This window comes from Sipha flava, unplaced genomic scaffold, assembly GCF_003268045.1.
Source record: "Sipha flava isolate LNK unplaced genomic scaffold, YSA_version1 273_pilon_pilon, whole genome shotgun sequence".
In the NCBI taxonomy this organism is placed as follows: Eukaryota; Metazoa; Arthropoda; class Insecta; order Hemiptera; family Aphididae; genus Sipha; species Sipha flava.
Genome location: NW_020272938.1, coordinates 15,537 through 36,894, shown reverse-complemented (window position 1 = coordinate 36,894; position 21,358 = coordinate 15,537). Strand labels below are relative to the sequence as shown.

The following is a 21,358-nucleotide window of genomic DNA, read 5'->3' as shown; positions in this document are numbered from 1 at the left end:
TTCTGATTACCAAAATTTGGATAGCTTTATAAAAGACTTTATCAAAATACGTATTTATATTTTGATGATTTGCCGACTTTGGAATAATTACATTTGAGACTGAGGCAAATGCATGAGTTGCCCCTCCACCAATTATGCCATTGTTGTTGTACACATATTATTTAATAATGTACTTACTACCATAAATAATATATTATACACATATATTATCTATGCCTACTACACAAACTTGAATATAATGTTTACCGCTGTTTATATTTAGCGGTGTTTTATAAAAGTCCTTATTATTTATTCCTCCATGAATGTATTTTATTATTTCAACTGCTTACAACCTCTTTGCAATATTTGTTCGCCTTTGATATTCCACTGGCCCCGCTCTACGTTTCTCTCATGATAAACATTACTTAATGATTTGGGAATTCTCTTTCGTTCTGTATCACTGGTGAGACATCGGGAAGTAAGTAAGTATTTTTCATCCGTTTGAATCCTTTTATGTAGTGACGTTGAAGTTAACACCATTATTAAAAGTGTTTTATTTTAATTTGTTTAAACGTTTTGTTTACAGAAATGGGCCGTCGTCCTGCAAGATGGTAAGTAAATTTGCTTATTATTTGTTCCTTAACAACCACCACATTTTATTTAGTGACAGATATCTGTAAAGTTTAGTTTTTTTTTTTTGATTATTTAGTTCAAACAGATTACTTTCTCTATTATATAAATTATTTCAGCGTGATATATCAACTAATACTAGTACCAATTATATTTTAATCTTAAGCAATCATTTTTTCTTTTACTTATTAGTTATCGTTATTGCAAAAACAAGCCGTATCCTAAGTCACGGTTTTGTCGCGGAGTGCCAGATCCAAAAATTAGAATTTTTGACTTGGGAAAGAAGAAGGCTAGAGTAGATGATTTTCCACTATGTGTACATCTAGTAAGAAATAAATAATATAAATTACTCTTATTTGAAGTGAAGTTCTTTAACATAAATAATTGTTATAAGGTATCTGATGAATATGAACAGTTGTCATCTGAGGCTTTGGAAGCAGGACGTATTTGCGCCAATAAATACATGGTTAAACATTGTGGTAAAGATCAGTTCCATATTCGTATGAGACTTCATCCGTTCCATGTTATTCGTATTAATAAGATGTTGTCGTGTGCTGGAGCTGATAGGTATGTGTTTATAATTTTTATTTGTGAAATAAGTAATTAAAAATGGACTGTATTTAGGCTCCAAACTGGAATGAGAGGAGCTTTTGGTAAACCTCAAGGTACTGTTGCTCGTGTACATATTGGTCAACCAATCATGAGTGTCCGGTCATCTGATCGTTACAAGGCTGCTGTTATTGAAGCTTTACGTCGTGCTAAATTCAAGTTCCCTGGTCGTCAAAAAGTAAGTCTGTTGCAAAGCATTTATAATTAATTAAAAGTTCTGTTTTAAAAATTATAGTTTTGACTGATGGATTTAATTTTTTGGAGTAGAACTATTTTAGTGCATTGAAAATAATACTTTAAAACAAACTGTAGAAGCTATTATTTTTTTTTTATTTATCTACAATATTTTCACTTTTTAAATTTTATAACTTTGTTTTCAAGATCTATGTTAGCAAAAAATGGGGTTTCACCAAATATGATCGAGACGAATATGAAACGTTAAAGGAAGATGGAAGATTAGCACCCGATGGTGCCAATGTTAAATTCCGCCCAGACCATGGACCATTGGATAACTGGAGGAAAGTCCAAAGGGAACTACTTGCTGTTTAAACTTTTAAGTATTTCTTGTATTGGAAATTAATTAAAACATTTTTTTGTGAAATTTTGATTTTTTTTTTTTACTCCTTGAGATAGAACAGTATTGTAATCTTATAACATTGTTTTATGTTTTTTTTTGGTGTGGATAAGTTCATATATAAGTTAAGCTTTACAATATTGTGAGAGGCTGTCTTCACACAAGGCAACTCGCAGTGCTAAGGATACTTTAGTATCTTGTAAATCACTTCCTTTATTTTGTACTAGAAATGCACAAACGATGCTACTTCCAAGCATTGCGTTTTATTCTACTATTCTTGAGTGACTTGTGAGTTAGGCCACCTTACGTCTCTTGATTACAAGAACATGGTTCGATATATTCATATAATAATTTACTTATAAAATAAATATTTAAATTTTAAGTGACAAATGCATAATCAAATACTTAAATATTTAGGAATTTATAGATAAATTAAATTCTGTAAAATGCTCTTAAAACTTGAAAAATGCAAAATAATAACTACATTAAATTAATTAGTATCACTTTTAAACATTTACACATTTTCTTCATACGAACCTGTTTTAGGAACATCAGTAAAAGATGTATTTGCATCAAAGTTCCAGCTCTAATGATCTTCATTTGAAGTCATTAAAATCTCAGCTACAACAAGGCTGTAAAATGCTTGGTAGACTAAAATAATTTCACTGCTTCACAGTAGCTCAGTGTGACAATGGATTGCTCATGGGTATTCTAATATCAAGTAACTCAAACAGATGATACTTGAGTACTTGTCGGGGAGTGGCCTCATGTTTTGTAAAATAGACTAAAGTGATAAAAAAATTCAAAGAATGAATAAATTTGATAAGTATATTTAATTAATCATACATTTTTAATAAATTTACTGATTTATAATATTCTATAATGTTGCAATTTAAAAAAAAGAGTATTAAACTTATATTATGACAAATAATGTTCTACCTTTTAAGTTTGATAATTAGTCAGTTTAATATTTAAACTAACAACAACATTGGTTTTATTAAACGCAGATATGCCATATTGTATGTGTGTAAAATAGTCAAGAACAAATGGGTATAGTGTCTGAAGTAAAATAAATTTTTTTCTTAAGGCCTTGTATTTGAAGACAAGCTCAGTTCATACTTTTGTGTACCTGTGTTTAGGTCAAATCTAGAGTTAAGTGTCTGTACTACATCGTTATTTCTTCCCAAGTTTATTTAAAAATAAAAAAATTATTTTTAGAAAAATTGAATAATCTAAATATTTGTTAATCTGATTTAAATACTTCCACTGGCGCATTTAATATATATGCGCCATGGGGGGGCAAAATAATTTTTTTGCACTTCCCCCTTACCAAAAAAAAAAAAATATATATATAAATAAATTCAATGTTAAGCAATAAAAAAATAAATTTTATGAAACAAATTATAAGTCAGTTGTACTGCGATATTATATTAGATACTTTTATAGTGATACATATCCTAACGTTAACCTATTTTTTTTTCAAAGTGAATATTCCTTTCTTAAAAAAAAAATATATTAAATATAGAAAACGGAATCAACACTTATTATATACACAATGATTAACAATACATGGTTTTTTATTAGATTGAATATATTATATTTATTATTAATTATATATAAAAAAATAATCGATAGCATATTAATTAATTAATTTTTTTTTTGACTTTTGAGAAGAAAAATTTTCAATAATATCATTAAAATTAATAGTTTTCGTTAAATCAGCTTCAATGTCGAGGATTATTAATTAATTAAGACGATTTTCTCCCGTTGTTGTTCTCAAATAAGTTTTGACCCTTTTTAATGTAGAAAATGTTTTCGTTGAACAATTACTTGAAAGTGTACATACATAGTAGCATCCTTAGAGCAATATCAATATAAGAATATACTTCAACTTAACTATTCTCTTTTATAAATGATAACATAAATTGAACACTTTTAGGTACAATTTTACTCCTTTTGTAAACTTTTTAAATGTGCCCTAAAGTGATACCGCGTTCTGTGTAGCCAGTGGCGTAGCCAAGGGGGGAGGGGGCTATAAACCCCCCCCCCATAGGCCGTGTTTATATGTATAATGTATCTTGACTATTTAATAGAATCAATGGATGCTCGTTTTAATCAGAGGATTATTGATGTTATGCCACTTGAAGAACTTATTCCGGCCAATTTCAATTTGTATGACGATGAAAAGCTGCTAAAATAAATGTCCAAGATCTCCATGATGATACCTCATCTACAATTAGAGCTGACCTGTTCATATGGAGGCAACAATGGAGTCAGAATACTATTCCAACACCGAATTCTGCTCTTGATTCACTCTCTCATCGTACCAATCTTCGACCTAACATTAAAATACTTTTACAATTATTCGCCACGTTACCAGTTACCTCTTTCACTCTGGAAAGAACGCTTTCAGCACTTAGTCGCTTAAAATTTTTTTTAAGAAGCACCATGTCGGAAAACAGACTGAATGGGTTAGCTATGGCTAATATAAATAAAAAAGAGCAATTCGATGAAAGTGAAATAATAATTGAATTTACCAGAAATTCGCCTAAGAGGATGCAGCTGTCAGAATGGAGCAAGTGACTGAACCTGAAACCAAAATTATTATTATTATTATAAATTATATATTAATAAATATTTTATAACTATATTTAAATGCTTGAATTACGTTTAGAAACTTGGTGGTAGATGATTGGGGGGGGGGTTTAAGGATAATTCTCATATCCTCTCTTACCTTACTTATCCAAAAAAGTGGTTAGCCCCCCCCATTTAAAAATCCTTGCTACGCCACCGTGTGTAGCTACCTGAGTGTTTATTATAAACATTAAACGAAAATATTTCTTATCGAATAATAAATGTAATATACTTATTTTGCTATTTCAGTATTATATAGGTGACTAGGTATTGTATAATTTTTTTAATTTCTTATTAGATGCTTAACAATATTTTTTAAAATTCTTAACAATACCGAAAAATGTATGAAAATTAAAAAAAATTATAAACACATCAATAATAAAAGTTACAATATTTTGCCATTTGGAGAATTTGCCTCTTTCACTCTCCCCCCTTAAATGCGCTACTGAATACTTCTATGTCACTTTGTATAAGATATATATTGTTATATATTAAGTTACATCTGAAGTACATGTTTTAATGAAACATAAGTACTAAAACACATGTAGCTTTCAACATATTTAGTTTTTAGGCCATAAGTATAAATTATGTTAAACTGACACCAATATTATGCTTATATTAAGTATCTAATTCTGTCTCTCATGTGTTAAATGTTTAAATAATTACTTATAGTCGAGGAGTATTAAATAAAATTATACCAATAATCAACTTAGTTTCAAGTTGTGTGACATGATCCATAGTACTTGGTATCACATAAGAAAATGGCTAGTTTAAAGCAATTACAATGCATGATCATTTTAATCTATAGTTATCTAACATTATTAATGATTGTTCTCATTTATACAAAAGTTTTCTCTTATATATTTTTATGATTTAATCAAAACAAATAAAATATTGTTTGGCATAATAAATTTATTAAGATCTTACTTCAAAACATACATTTTGTTAAATATTGTAAAGACAAATATATGTTATAATATAATAAATCATTATGTACTTAACCAGTAGTTATTAAAAATATATAATTTATGTATAAATTCTATAAATACAAAAATAAAACATTTTTTTAAGAAAAATAAATAATAGGTAACAATTCAAAATAACTTTAATAATGTAGTTTTTGATTAATATTTTGTTAATTTAAAACATTAATTGTTAAAAAAAAAAAAAAAAAACAGTTATGAAATTAATGATTAATAAGAAAAATCTTAAGAGAACGTCAGAGTAAATTGATTTTATATCAAAAATATTTTAAAGGGCAAAATATATGATAATTCTAATAAAAATTAAAGAAAATTTAGATCACTTATACATCGATTAAGTAATAAAATGTAAATAGTTAAAACATTTAAGAAAAAATAAAATTATAATATTAGGTTAAAAAATAATTGGACCTGGGTACTGGATTTGATAATTTTTTATTTTTTTTTTGATACAATCAGACAAGATTATTTCTATTATATTTAATTATTACATTGATCATCCCTTACTATATACAACTATAAAATAAATAAATTGACTATCTTGACGCTCACTTAAAATAATGTTATTAATAATAAAATGCCTGATATGTTAATGAAGTATCAATAGTTTTATTCTGATGTACAATGTTGTACGACTAGATATTAAAATTTAATACTGTGAAAAATATTTGTTTTAAATGTGAATAGTTAAAATTGACAATAATTGTGAACACAACAAATAAGTTAAGTGCTGGTTGCTATATAACCATACTTATATTGTATATTCTACAATATAATTTGCTAAAGTATGGAACACTTTTTAGAATTTTTCTGTGGCAATGATTTAATTGGTGGTCTTTCAGATAATTGAAATCTTCTTACAATACGAACAAGTTCATGGAATGATTGATCTATGTTCATTCCAGCTTTGGCACTGCATTCTATGTAAGGTATTTTCAGTTGCATAGCCATATTTTGTGCGTCTTGTATAGAAACCTATAAAATTATATTATAATTTAATTATTGTAATTTTTATACTATTATATGTAAATAATATAATACAACTTAAAAATAATCAAAACAAACCATTCTTTGACTACTTAAATCTGCTTTGTTCCCAACCATTAGCATAGGAAATTCATCTCTATCCTTAACCCTTAGTATTTGTCTATGAAATTTTTCCATCTCATTAAAACTTGTTTTATCTGCGACGGAAAATACCAATAAAAATCCTTCACCAGATCTCATATATTGTTCTCTCATGGCACTAAATTCTTCTTGACCAGCAGTATCCAAAACTAAATAATTAAATGTAAATTATTTATATAATGTAAAGTATTATTTATTAACATAAATTATTCAAAAAATAATTACTATCTAATTTTGCTGGAACATCATCAACTACACATTGTTTTGTATATGAATCCTCTATTGTAGGATCATAGTCTGTTACAAAATATTTCTGAAACAAAAATAATGTAAGTCATTATTCTATATTAAATTGATAAAATTAATCAAATTTGTACGAACTTAAATATTTTACATGGTCAAGAGTTCATTTATAATACATAAATATATGAGTTATTAAATTTAGGTCATAAAAAATATTACTTTAAAAATATCTAATTATAATATTAAATAATAAATCTAAAATAATTCACTGTTCAGTTATGTTACAATTAATAATTTATTATAAAGACATTTTTGTAATAAAAAATAAAAATATATTGATTGTTATAGATCAAAGCATATACATTAATTATTTAACAATAAGTAAGGCAAGTTAAATATTAAATTATAATTCATAATATGTTTATAAAATTCTATCTATAAATAGCAAATACATATTTAACAAAAAAAAAACTATATTTTAGTTTTTAATAGTTAAGGATATAAATAGACAAAATATAGTATGATTTTTACTGATGACATCAATGACCTCATTTTATAGTTATAATTTAATACTTCTAAATAATGTATACATTAATTTATATAAAACATCCTATTTCAAATATTAAACTAAAATGTATGATACATTTTTTATACATAGTAAATCCATATAAGGAGTTCAGAATTATCTGTGTAGGTATAATGAGTGTACCTTGGATTGGACCCACTGGTATGGCAATGTCCACACCCACATATTATGCAATTAGTTGATGCAATTCAACATAACATTTTTGGTAACGGTTACTTAGCTTTGACTTATTTTAGATTAAAAAATATGATTATTTAAATTGTTTTCATGTGTTTATCAATAATTATTAAAGTGTTATTTTTCAAATAAATATATAAATTGAATGTACCTCAAATTTATCTTGAACTTTAAGTAACTATTCTAATACATATTATTATAACGGTATCTTACATTAATTTTAAATTTTAGATAAAATTTATAATTCAAGATAATTTTTTTCTTAAAAAAAAATAATATTCTACAAATTTGAATTTACAATATAATAAACTAACTTTAAACATTAATTAAATTGATTTTTAAAAAAATTATTATATTATATTGATGATTACAATATAATTATTTTATTTTGTAAGATTTTTTTTTTAAATATACTAACTGCTAACAATTGATTCATTTTTGATTTTTAATTACTAAATGTTTGATATGATTTTCAGAAAATGTAAAGCTTATAAACCTTAATAGTCCTTAATTTAAAAATGTATTATTTAAAAACTACACTGGATTTAAAGGGGCAATAAACTAAGTAACATTTTTAGTATATACTAATAACTCTAAAAATTAATGTACAATACATTTTTGAACTAAAAACAGGTAAAATTATTTCATATTATTATTACCAGTGAATAGATTTATTATTGTATGAATCATACACACAATTGCAAAAATGACAAATGCAAGAAACAAACAATTTTATAGTTCTTACTGTCAATTTAATTTATTATTAAGTATTATTAGTAATAGGTTTAAAAAAATATACATTAACAATAAAAATCAGATTTTTAACGCCATCAGTTAATAAATATAAACCAATAATGAATGAAATATTAAACCTACAATGAGGGCAAAAATAAAAAAAATAAGTTTTTAACGTTGAGAATCTTTAACAGAGGTTCAAACATCTAATAAAGTATAATAATGATGTTCACGAATGCTTTACGTTTATTTTGCTATATAATTATGCCTTTATTCGGCAGTTTTCAATCGAAGATTCAAGTTATTATTACTAAATATTCAATTTATTACAAACAACAATAAGTACCTGAATGAATTGTATGGTAATCGCCGACTTTCCAACACCACCGCCTCCGACGACTACCAATTTGTAGTTCTGATTATAATTTGGTCGGTTCATTTTGATAATGTTTTATAATATTTATTTTTTAATATATGTTTATAAAAAAAAAGAGTGTGTCGTGTTAATGAAAAATTGAAAAAACTTCGCATACTATACACAATACGTAACGAAGAAAGTATGACACTGAACTTTTTGGAAGCCACTGACGGGCAACACGTAATAACTGAAGTACAGAACCCAACTGACTAAAAAGGAAAAAGAGCAAGGACCTAGTCCACCAACAAGCCACCAGCAACAGCAGCAGCAGCTGTCAAAACACTTGTGACACTTTGCAATCTGCGCATACGATACTGACTCAGATGTTCGCGCAAAGAAAAACTATAACTGGATAATTATAAATGGACACACTGCTTTTTTTCTTATTTTGAATGACTATTATTATCATCGAATAACTGAGTGATACCAAAGCATTATTAAGGCATTATCATTATTATTTATTTATTTATTTATTTATTATCAAGTATTATTGTTCTATGTACCGATGGCTGTTTATTGTAAGGTTATTTTTTTATTGTAAACATTAAATTCAGGAGTTAGCACGTCGATCGAAATTCGAATAAATTTTATTATTATATTCTGCCAACCTTAATTTTTAAAAATTTGTACACGCGATAATCGACGGATAGTTATATAAAAAAGTACAATAGACAACAATTGCATAGGATTTATGCCATAGGTAATGACATCCAAAATTAAAATAATTTATATAATAGCATTGATTTTGCAAGTATATAGTCACTAATTTATAGTCCTTTAACTGTCTATAGTCTAGGCAATTGATATTGTTTTTATATATAAGCAAATATTTGTGTATGGATTTAATAAGAATTTTTTTTCTTTTTACTTATCAACACAGGTTTCTTTCTACATAAATATGAGCAATATAAACAGAGTAATTCAAAGTGGATATTTTAATGATACTCTTAGACAATGGCAGTGTCAAAACACTCACATTACATCTTTAAATTTAATGTATCCAATATTCATTTTGTAAATACTTATATTATAAATTTAAGTTTATATTGGTTAGTGTGAATTAATTTCAACGATTTGTTAATTAGAGATGAACCAGATGTCAAAGAAGAAATTACATCTATGCCTGGTGTTTATCGACAAGGTTTGAATCATGTTAAATCAATGTTAGATCCAGTTGTCGAATCTGGACTAAAATCTCTTTTAATTTTTGGCGTTATTAATAAGTTACCTAAAGTAATATAATAATAACTAATTTAATAAGTTTACTTAAATATTATTAACTTTATAAGGATCAATATGGAACACATGCTGATTCTCTTGAAAATCCTGTTATTCAAGCTTTACCATTATTAAAAAATTGGTACCCTGAACTAACAATAGCCTGTGATGTAAGTAATTAATTTTATATTTTGAAATAGTATTAAGTATAAAAAAAGTCCTTTATTTATTATTATTAATTATTTACTTTATTATTTGAATATTCCTACATTTTAAAGCAAATTTAATAAATAAACAATTTTTAGTTTCTCAAAAATTGGATAAATATTTAATAAGTAACACCAAACTAAATACTTTGCTATTACAATTATTTAAAGTATGAGGACTGTCTACAATATTGTGGACAATGCTATAGCATAACATTTTGATTAATTAATATTTTTATTATTTATTATGATTATTTACTTAATTCATAAAATTGCTCTTATCTATGAAACAAACAAATTTGAGTTAAATTTAATATAGTTATGGTTTTAAGGATTAGTATGACATGGTTTTTATTCATATTTGAAAATAATAGCTTAATCTCAATTAATCATTTTTAGGTATGTTTATGTCCATATACATCTGATGGACATTGTGGGATCATTGAAAATCAATTAATAGACAATGGAAAAAGTATTAACAGATTAGGAGAAATAGCATTATCTTATGCTCTTGCTGGTAAATAATAATTTTTTGGTACAATTTAATAAATAAGTCATTTACCCTGTATAAAAGTATAGTGTACAGAATAAATTATTTTTATTTATTAAATATAGATTTTTTTGATTTTTATTTATAATATTAAATATTGTAAATAATTAATGTATAGTAGATATTATGTTATTATTTATTCATTTTTTGATAACTTACAATCAAAATGTTTAACCTTAGAAAATAATTTATTATAATCTGATTCATCTTTTAAGTATAGGTGTACATATTGTGTATTATTAAATACATTATACAATATTCTACTTCGAAATTATATTCAAATATTAGAACAAATTGTACATTTTTAAGCATAAAAAATTATGTTTTATAATTATAAATTATTTTTGTAGGGGCTGATATTGTTGCTCCATCTTGTATGATGGATGGACATGTAACAGCTATTAAACAAAGTTTAATGAAAGGAAACTTGTTGAGTAGGGTAAGTGTTCTATCATATTCTGCAAAATTTTGTTCAGTTTTTTATGGGCCATTCAGAGATGCTGCAAATTGTGCTCCAAGTTTTAGTAATCGTTCATCATATCAGATTCCAGTGGGAAGTTCAAGTATTGCAGAGAGAGTTGTGGTAAGAATCACAAATTTGGACATAAAAACATTTTATCTATGTATATATATTATGTTTGATTTGATTATGAGAAGGCATATTATAATTAATTTATATTTTTAAACATTGCAATATATATAATATTTATTAAATAAAAATTTATCTATTTAAATGTTATTAGTAATAATTTATTAAGAGTAGTGATTTAGAATATTATTTGTAATTATTTTACATGTATATATCTATTAATTATTTTTCAATTAATACTATTCATATGTTGAATATTTTAAATTTCTTATAGTTTTTGTATTTACTAAATTATGTATTTGTTAATTTACAAAATAGTTATTTTATATATCTCCTCGAAATGTTCATATTTTCTAGTAGTAAATTAAAAACAACTTTCCACACTCATGAGCCTCAAAAATACCTATAACACCAAAGATATAGCAAAACTTATTCCTAAAAAAATAAAACAAGCAAGTAAAATAGAAATTATAATATCACTAATCTGGGTTCTGGGGTACAGTGACATAGAAGGTAATGAACAGGAAGATAGAGAAGCTAAGAAAGCAGTAGAATACACAGATATTCCCATATTAAATACCACTACTTTTGCATACATAAAAAATCAAATTTAATATCTGATTAAAATCAAATGGCAAACACAGTGCCTCGAACAAAACACCAAATTCAGAAAAGTTAAAAATTCCATCTTCAGCTGACCAAACCCTCTCATGAAAAGAAGAGAAAGAGTAACATTAAACAGACTCCAGATCGGTCACACTCAACTAACACATGGATACCTTATGGTAAAAGATATAAAACCTGTGTGCACCACCTGCGTTTCCGAACTATCAGTCAACCATATCTTTACAAATTGCCTCCAGTACACAGAGGTGCTCGACAAATTCAGCATCCCCAATACTCTAGATGCAACAGTCTGAACGCTGATCATCTACCAAATTTTACCTTTTTTAAGAAAATTAAATTTTTTGAATTAATTTAAAATATTACAATTAAGAATATACATTAAATAAATAATTGTAATTAATATAACTACAACAATAATGGTCGTTGTCACCAATGTGTTGTTTAAATTAATAAAAAAAAATAATTATTACTATCATTATATAATTTTAGGATAGAGATGTTTCTGAATCTTGTGATATGACAATGGTTAAACCGGGAATAATGTACTTGGATATAGTAAGAAAAATTAAAGATAAACATCCAAACATTCCCTTATTTATTTATCAGGTAAATTATATTTCATTTTTTAATATATATAAAGTATGTATTTATATATACACATATGTAGTGGTGATTTTTACAGTAAGGGGGTCTGGACCTCCTCCAGGTGCCAAGTTTAAGCTATTTATATTAATCACTCGGAACTCTGGTTTATAATGATACATTGTGTTTTTTTTTGTTTATATAAGAATTAAATTTTAAGTAATAAATTATTAATGAATTAATTATCGTTGTGTCTTTATATAATATAAGATAATATCAAAGTATCCACCCCCAGAAAAATATTCTAAAAACCACCATTGAATATATATATAAATAAATAAATTATAATTAAATTAAGATTTTACTGTACTATTACTTATCAAAGTGTAATATCCTATTTACAATAAATAAATAAATGTATAAACTTTTGGGTTTTATTTTAAGGTATCTGGAGAATATGCAATGTTATATCATGCTGTGCAAGCAGGTGTAGTGACATTAAAAGAGGGTTTACTTGAAATTTTAAGGAGTATGCGACGAGCAGGTATGTTTAATTGATATTTATTATTTATTTATTTTAAACAATTAAAATTATTTTATTCTTTAGGAGGTGATGTGATTATAACATATTATACTCCAGAAATTTTGAAATGGTTAAAAGAAGTATCTCCGTTGTAAATTGTATGTAGTTAAGTTTGAACTTAAGATGCATTTATTTTAGTGTTATTATTAAACAAGTAGATGTATTAAAAATTTTATATAACCGATTACAAACACTGTTAAGTTATATATTTAACTGAAAAAATTAGTATAAATATTTTTTTTGTAACTCTATTAAAAAAATATTTAAACATGAAAATATCTATAAAAGAGTATAGAATAATATTAGAAGAAATTAATTTATATTATAAAACAATGGGAAAAATTATTTTGGTATTTTTATAACCATCTGTAAATTAATTAGAACTCTCAACTGTAAAAGATTATATAGAAATCTATGAAGTCTAATAATATATTAAATACATTATTTTATTATATGGTTCATTGGTCAATTTTTTTATTATTTATGTATTTAGTGATTGTTAAGCATTTTAATATAAAATAAATATGTAGTTTAATTTTTTACATGTGTGTTTTGGTTTTATATAATTGTTGTATATGTATAAAATATTTTTATAAACTAGATATTGGAATCTTATGAATAATTATTTGAAGCCGGATAGAATTTATGGAAAATTAATTTGTAACAGGAATTAAGTGTAATCAACAGCTTTAAAAAAATAATTTTATGTGTAATCTAACAAGGATCAACCACAACTACAATTTGAATATCTGAACACAATTTAAATTTGGCTTTAGGACTTAAACTACCTATCAACTAAAATATCATGACATTATAAATTAAATAGATCAGTCCCAGTCATATTGGGATTCACGATAATTAGGTTACACACAACTTGGCCAAATCTATATTTAATCTTTTTTTCTTCTTTTACTCATCTATCGCAGTCTAATTTCACCCCTTATATTAAACAATACACCTCCAACCTGTTTGGAATAACTTACCTGCGGACTAAGCTTCAAGATATAGAAACATTACACATTACACATTCTCCTTAAAAAAACTTGGTTCAATAATTTACACTTGCATAGATATAGTATAATTTAATTGGTTAAGCATGGAACATCATCTACTACCCAGCCACTCATTCAATCTTGGCCTAATTGATTCTCCATTTAAATGAATAATCTGACTTTTCCCAAATTTTATTTCACTGTCCTGATCTTCAGGCTAAATGACTAATTTTAATTAACTTAATGCTCTCAATATTTTCTTCAATCTCTACTCAATACAAGATCCACTACTGCTATTAAAATTGTTATTTCTTTTATATTGGATACTGGTTTTATAATACAATGTAATTAATTATCTTGTTTTACCTTTTGTAATTGTTGACCTATCATAGTTTAATAATAGTAGCTATAAATAAAATAAAATAAAAGTATATATGTATAAAATTAAAAATAATTAACATTAAAAAGACAACTATTACTTTGTAACTCAGTATTTTCCAACCTTTTTTATTCTATATCTATGCGCTGTTATACATATATAAATATTTTTAGTCAAAGACCAATGATGACCACTGTTGAATAAAATTAGTAATTAGTAATAATTTCTATTATTGATGATTCTCAAATAGTTTTTAATTTCTTATACTTTTAACTTTATCTCATTAAACATTTTTTTATTTATAGCTAACATAGTTTTGTTTAATTTTTGAATAAAATTAAAATAGTTTAAATGAAATAGAAGTTTATTAATATAATTAACAAAAAACAGTAAAATAAGTATTAGGTATGTAAAAATAGATTTTAATCTTTGTTCCAATATTGTAACAAAACAGAATGTATTTATTTTAAACTACAAAGAAAAATAATAACAATAGAATTAAAACATAAAAAAAAAAACGAATACATATATAAATAGCAATGGTTATTAAATTATAACTAAAAAATAAATATATCATAATTAAAAATCATGTTCATTTTAATCATTCGTTTTTAAGAATAATTAGTATAACAACTGAAAAATATTATTGTCGGTAAAAATAAAATAAAGGTACATTTGTTTTGCATCTTAGGCGTCATAATGAAGTGACTAGAAATTTAAAAAAAAAGGAACTACTTGTTCTTTTTCAAGAATTACAAAAAATAATAATTCATAAATCACTAAATAAAAATGGAGAACATGAGTAATAACTATTATTACTCTATTAATATTAAAAATGTACAGAATAGAAAATGAAGAAAATAATTTTATAAAATTTTTAGTATGGTTATTAATAGTTTTGACACAAGTATAGTTAATAAATTTAATATAATTTACTTCAATTTTATAGGCACACTTAATTTTAATTTTATTATTAATGTATCAAAAAATAGATTGCCATAATTTCGAAAAAAAAAAAAAAAGATAAATGAAGTATAAAATATTGTGTTCAATGTCTGTTTAGCAGTCAATGAACAAAATAATATCCACAATACATAGGCGAAATTTAATTTATGAAAATTGAAAAATTCTTTTAAATCAAATTTCCACTGATACATAATAATAAAAATAAGAAGACAGCAATGTGATTAAAATAGATTTATCTTAAATATATAAATATATACTAAATATAAATTTAATGGCAGAAAAATTTGATATATTCAATTAAAATTAAAATATCTCAGCTACAGTCAATCATAATAGTACTGGTATTCTGAGAAGCGATCCGTCTAATTCTTGGCCAAAAACGTCTAGTTGCTTTTCGAGCTTTGTTTATTGTCCATCTAACAACACCAAATTCGCAAACTGTAGTGTAAATATACTTTAAAATATCAGTAATTACATAAGTTAAAGAAAATAATCATTTTAAATATTAACTGTAAAATTAATAAAATTAATCAATCTAAAACTGAAATTATTAAACTTTTTATTATTTACTTTTTAAATCTATTTTGGTGACTGCATTATTTTTGTATCCATGATAAAAAGTAATAATATCATGAATTTTTATACTTGATAAATAAAGATATCTATATTAAATTTTTATTTATAGTAATTGTAGAAAAAACTTATAATAAATAATATAAATGTATTGAAATAATTTAATATATCTATGAATATCTTGAATCACTATGTTTAAAATCACTGAGTATATTTTAAAATGAAAGAAGTTTTAATATTTTTATGTACGCTATAAATTATTTCATTACACAACTTCAATTTAGTTTAAAAATATAAATTATTCCTAATTATCTTCTTTGTGCATAATATTGTTAAAATTTTCTAATTAAGTTTTAGATGGTAAGTAGAAATATATTGTATTTATTTTATTGTAGAAATGGATTATAAATAATGATTAATTCACTAATAATAGATTCCGGCATTTTAATTCAGAGTAATAAATATATAGATCCTAAAATATATAGTTTCTTTGATTTACTAATAAATTTAAAATATTTTAAAGTAAAATGCTAATTATGTTAAAAAAATGTTAATAAAATATCAATGTTACTTATATTGTATAAATACTTAGATAATATTTTTTGTTTAAAAGGATATAAGATCATCCATTGTTGATGTCCGCCATTTATATAGAGTACATACGCAAAACCATCTTTGTTAATTCCATTAATCATGTAATAGTATGGATGAAATGAATGTAATCTAAAATTAATTAAGAGGTATATTTAAAAAAAGAGTACACACAATAATAATGATACATTAAATAAAAGCTAGTTATTTTTACCTGAAATGTTTTCTTTCATAGAAAGATATTGCTGATGAATTGCTAGAAAGTACATGCAAAAAAATTGCCTTACAGTTTTGAGATTCTGCTGATGTTAAATGTGATACAAGATTATTTAACAGTAATGATGCAATGCCATTTCGCCTATATGCTTTAATGACTCCTAAACTCAAAATATATCCTACTTGAGTAAATTTCCCAGCAGATGGAGAAACAACTTCTCTTTCCTATACAGCAAAAATCATTCACAAATCAGTTGGTTAAAAAATATTAAGTTTCTTTCTTTTTTTAATTTCAATAAATTCAATATTTATTTATACACAATAATCACTTTTAGCAATTGCATAGATAAATTAGTTAGTATTGAATACATACGCATATGAGTTTTCTAATATAAGAACAAATATGTTAAAAGGAAGGACGAATTTATTTGAATTATCTCCAGTGGCATGGCAAGCATATTTCAAACCCTAGACAAAGTATTTCAACAATGACTCACTTCTCCCCTTACTACATAATATATATGTATATAACTATTCAATTGTACTACCTAAAGGATTTTCCTTAATTCCTTTCAAATACCTAACCTATAAACATATTATTTTTCAATGCAAGCAATTAGCTAATTAATTCAATAATTTGAATAAAATATTTTCATAAATACATAAGCCATGGAATATCCAGCCCTTTGATAGATTTCTAGAGCTAAGCTATTGCATTAAGAAAATGTTGTTCACCATGCCACTGATTATCTCCATTTAATATACTAACCACAGTAAATTTCCATTATGTACGACCAATATTATGGCTCAAAATTAGTATAAGAATTTATTAACTTATCATCAAATTGAAATATAATATAGTTTGAAAGTGTAATAAGAAGCTCTAGAATACATAAATATTTTATTAAATAGATTTAATAATAATTAAATTGAAACAAAATTCTCAAGTTAAGTAGTAAATAATAATTTTACCTTTGGAGACAATTTTATATACAGTTTTATTTCAGCTACTATGATCCCAACAATAACTGATTTATGTACAGCTGCTAAAGAATAAAATTTTGGATTTGATGTAATGTCTTCATACCATGATCTTGGATATTCAACAGGAAAACAATCCACACACAAAGCATTCACCTGTTATAAATTTTATATAATTTTAATAAAGAAATTATCAAAGATTTTTGAATTTTTATTGATAAATAAATCGATAAAAATTATATAAAATGTAAAAATGATGATAAAATAATTGCATGAATATACTTCTTTTATGTTTCAAACATAGTTAAAAACTTATCAAAATTTATTTTTAAAAATGATAAAATGATAAAACACAGCCAAATGTAACATAAATTGATGAGTGCCATAAAAATATTGAATGTAGTTTATAATTTTAATTTTAAAATTTTTATTAAAATTAACATTTTAATTAAATTAATTTAAAATTTTTCTTTATATTATAAAACATACCTACATTGATTTCATAGATATAATAGAATACATCTTCTTCATGGCCTTTTATTTTACACATAAAAAAAAATATATTTACTCATGATTTTGACTATATTCAATATGTATTTAAGATTTTATACCTGGTTCAAATAAAAAAAAAACCTTATTTGTACAAATTTTATACATAGCATCCTGGTAATTATTAAATATTTTATTGTTAGAAACTCATTAAATATATGTGAAATGTAAATATATTATACAAACATTGGAATATCAACAAGGGAAGGAAATCTAGGTTTTAATATTATATTATTATTTATGGGAAATCTCTATTAACAAAACAATCTCTACATATATAAAATGTATGATATATAACATTAATAATAAAAACTATAAAAATTCTCAGTTATAACAAAATTCACTTTCTTAAATACAACAAAATAAACATATAACCAGTGCCACAATGATCGGACCGGGTGTGTTTTGTGTATCAAACACACAGATCCATGGCCCCAGGCTATAATAGGGTTCAATAATAATATTTGAAAAATATGTAGAAAGCAAGAAAATAAAACCATTTTGTAATAATAATTATTAAATGTAGATAATTTATCAATTTTGTTTTGTACACATTATCGTACATCAATGTTTCTTTTGCAGCCTGTATAATTGAAATTCATAAAAGTTTGATTGCAATTGACTAAAGGTACTTGCAGAGTCCAGACACGGGGAGGGCATTTATTTTATTACACACAAGCCCAAGTTGGTGTAATAATGGCACTAATTATAACATCATTTTAAAACTAGAATTAACTATCAACTAAAATTAACTTTAAATATTAGGTGATGGTCTTAGAATAGATAGATAGTTCCGCCCTTGGCAGAAATTGGAAAAAGCTTAGATATTTTAAACACTAAAAACTTTAAAAATTCATGAACTTTTATAGGTGTACTTATTACTATTACTATTCCAAAATAATCGGTCTTATTTTAAAATCAAAAATGATTTTACTATTAGTTTATTAGCTATGACAATTACAAATATATAAATAAATAAAAAAATTCTATGTTGTGATATTTCAACTGTTGCAATAAAAAATAAAACCAAACTTATAAAATATATTAAATAATATTTAGATACCTCATTTATATCTTGTGGGCATAAGAACCTCAATTGTAAGTTTGAAAGGTCACATGAACCTAGAGGTTTAATTTGTTGTAATGTAGAAGATCTCTCCTGATACCTACAAATTATTAAATGTTTTAAATAATTATTTATATATAACAATTTGTATAGTAATAATTCGAGAAAATAATGTTACATTTACCAATTAAAAGTATCCATTCAGAAATCGGAATCCCATACCGTGGAAAAGGAAACTGGTTTTTAGTACACCTTCTCCTCACTTAATTTTACATTGAATATTTTCATTAATACAAGTTTTTACTATAAATATAATCAAAACATTACGAATGACTGATTTTTTTCCAAATATTGAGAACAAGTAATTATTTACTATTTTGATATCAATGTTTCTTCTTATCACACGATTCCAGTATTTAACATTGGTCCTTAAAATGTGCTTAAAATTCATAATATTTACCTACATTATTCTAAAGTTCACCTATTGTGAATACAATGCCAGTTTAATATGTCAATACATCTTTATTATTATTTCAATGATTTAATGTTTACTTCAAATTTGTTTTGTGTAAAAATGGTTTGTTGAGTCGCAACTTTAAAATTGTATTACGGAAAATATTAATTTATATTAAGAATTATGACCACATTTATTTAGTCTAACTCTGATTGTGTATGAACGCGGAATGCCGTTCTCGTATTCTTACCTTTTCACTTTTCTTTCTAAACTGATGATGATATGGATATATAGGAACAGCCTTATTTTACAGTGCTGGACTTATGATTTCAAACATTTATTTAAGCCAAGTCTACAAAGCAGGAGCGTACCCGGGAATTTTTTATGGGGGGGGGTCCCAAAATTTTTATTTTATCTGTTCTCTAATTATAATTATGGTTTAACTCAATACCAAAAAATTACTACATACATAATAGTATAGTTTATACATTATAGGTATTAGTGGCGTAAACTGAGTGGTGCAAATGTGGCATTTGCAACATCACATCTAAAATGTGGTAGTGCAAAGATATGTTTTTGCTCCACTAGAAAATCATTGAAATTTGTATACCTATAATATTATTTTAAAGAGCCAAGGAAATCAGCATACTAAAAAGAAAATTTGATTGTTTTTTTTATTAATATTATAATAATAAAGGTTTTAATGCTAAAATAATTTAAAATTTATTCATTATTTAAAGAAATATATAGTTTATTGGGAAGAGTTTTACTTAGGAAATTGAAAAATTGGTATGTTGGAAATTATAAGTTGAGAATATGCCTCTGCACCACCGGAAATTGGATCCAATTTACGCCACTGATAGGTATATTATATAATCTATATACTTTGTATATTGAAGATAATGGAAAATTAAAATACTCCTAAATACTATTATTATACTATTTACCATTAAACCGTTGAATATGTAGACATTTCCATGGTGGGGTCCGGACCCAAACCTCCCCCCATCGGGTACGCCCTTGCTACAAAGCGCTCCCTTTGAAAATTAATGTTTTCTGAAGGCTTGATACCCAAATCTAGGTCAAAATATCCAAGGACAAAATATCCACGGACATAATATCCAACGATCAAAATATCCACGGACAAAATATACAAATTTATCCGTTTTTCCGAAAATTAGTACATTACACTATACATTTTAATACAACTAGCTCAAATATCAAATTATTTAATCATAAAAAAACTTAAATTTTCTGAAAATATTAAATTATAAAAACTAGTTAATAAAATTAATTCAACTGTAAATTACTAAAAGTATAATAAATTACGTTAATCGTTATAATATCACAAAATACAGGGTGATTTTTTTTATCGTGAACCAGTTAATATCTCGGGAAGGATTAGGAATTTTAAAATAATTTTTTTTTAAACTTTCTAGGTTTTACTATTTTACACTGTGTTACAATTTTGATAATTTTAACTTCCTCCCTTATTTGATAAAACACTATCATTTTTCGATTTTCAAATGGCAATACTTAT

General features: G+C 24.8%; 4 protein-coding genes across 6 annotated transcripts; 2 read left to right on the top strand and 2 right to left on the bottom strand.

Annotated features, from left to right (window-relative positions):
• The first annotated feature begins 375 nt into the window (after window positions 1–375).
• On the top strand, window positions 376–1,819 carry LOC112685315 (60S ribosomal protein L10). 2 transcript variants are annotated; one of them, XM_025557156.1, is made up of 6 exons: window positions 376–461; window positions 566–590; window positions 802–934; window positions 1,004–1,176; window positions 1,234–1,396; window positions 1,600–1,819. In XM_025557156.1, the coding sequence occupies exons 2-6, from the start codon at window positions 568–570 to the stop codon at window positions 1,765–1,767; spliced, it is 660 nt and encodes a 219-aa protein (XP_025412941.1). In that variant the 5' UTR covers window positions 376–461; window positions 566–567; the 3' UTR covers window positions 1,768–1,819. The 2 variants fall into 2 exon arrangements, with proteins under 2 accessions (XP_025412941.1, XP_025412942.1); XM_025557157.1 differs by having other exon boundaries at window positions 407–457.
• A 4,129-nt stretch (window positions 1,820–5,948) lies between these two features.
• Window positions 5,949–9,058, bottom strand: LOC112685336 (ras-like protein 2). The gene is made up of 4 exons (XM_025557186.1): window positions 8,625–9,058; window positions 6,763–6,850; window positions 6,475–6,686; window positions 5,949–6,384 (listed from the first exon to the last, which is right to left on the bottom strand). Exons 1-4 carry the CDS (start codon window positions 8,715–8,717, stop codon window positions 6,190–6,192), a joined length of 588 nt encoding a protein of 195 aa, XP_025412971.1. The 5' UTR covers window positions 8,718–9,058; the 3' UTR covers window positions 5,949–6,189.
• Window positions 9,059–9,161: 103 nt separating this feature from the next.
• On the top strand, window positions 9,162–13,242 carry LOC112685335 (delta-aminolevulinic acid dehydratase). Of its 2 annotated transcripts, none has more exons than XM_025557184.1 (9): window positions 9,162–9,396; window positions 9,577–9,692; window positions 9,782–9,929; window positions 9,986–10,084; window positions 10,520–10,637; window positions 11,021–11,253; window positions 12,376–12,492; window positions 12,913–13,012; window positions 13,076–13,242. In XM_025557184.1, the coding sequence occupies exons 2-9, from the start codon at window positions 9,595–9,597 to the stop codon at window positions 13,144–13,146; spliced, it is 984 nt and encodes a 327-aa protein (XP_025412969.1). In that variant the 5' UTR covers window positions 9,162–9,396; window positions 9,577–9,594; the 3' UTR covers window positions 13,147–13,242. The 2 variants fall into 2 exon arrangements, with proteins under 2 accessions (XP_025412969.1, XP_025412968.1); XM_025557183.1 differs by having other exon boundaries at window positions 9,577–9,710.
• A 2,385-nt stretch (window positions 13,243–15,627) lies between these two features.
• Window positions 15,628–19,705, bottom strand: LOC112685321 (N-alpha-acetyltransferase 60). Its single transcript, XM_025557164.1, has 6 exons — window positions 19,549–19,705; window positions 19,362–19,464; window positions 17,741–17,905; window positions 16,767–16,993; window positions 16,580–16,684; window positions 15,628–15,855 (listed from the first exon to the last, which is right to left on the bottom strand). Exons 1-6 carry the CDS (start codon window positions 19,563–19,565, stop codon window positions 15,702–15,704), a joined length of 771 nt encoding a protein of 256 aa, XP_025412949.1. The 5' UTR covers window positions 19,566–19,705; the 3' UTR covers window positions 15,628–15,701.
• Window positions 19,706–21,358: the final 1,653 nt, after the last annotated feature.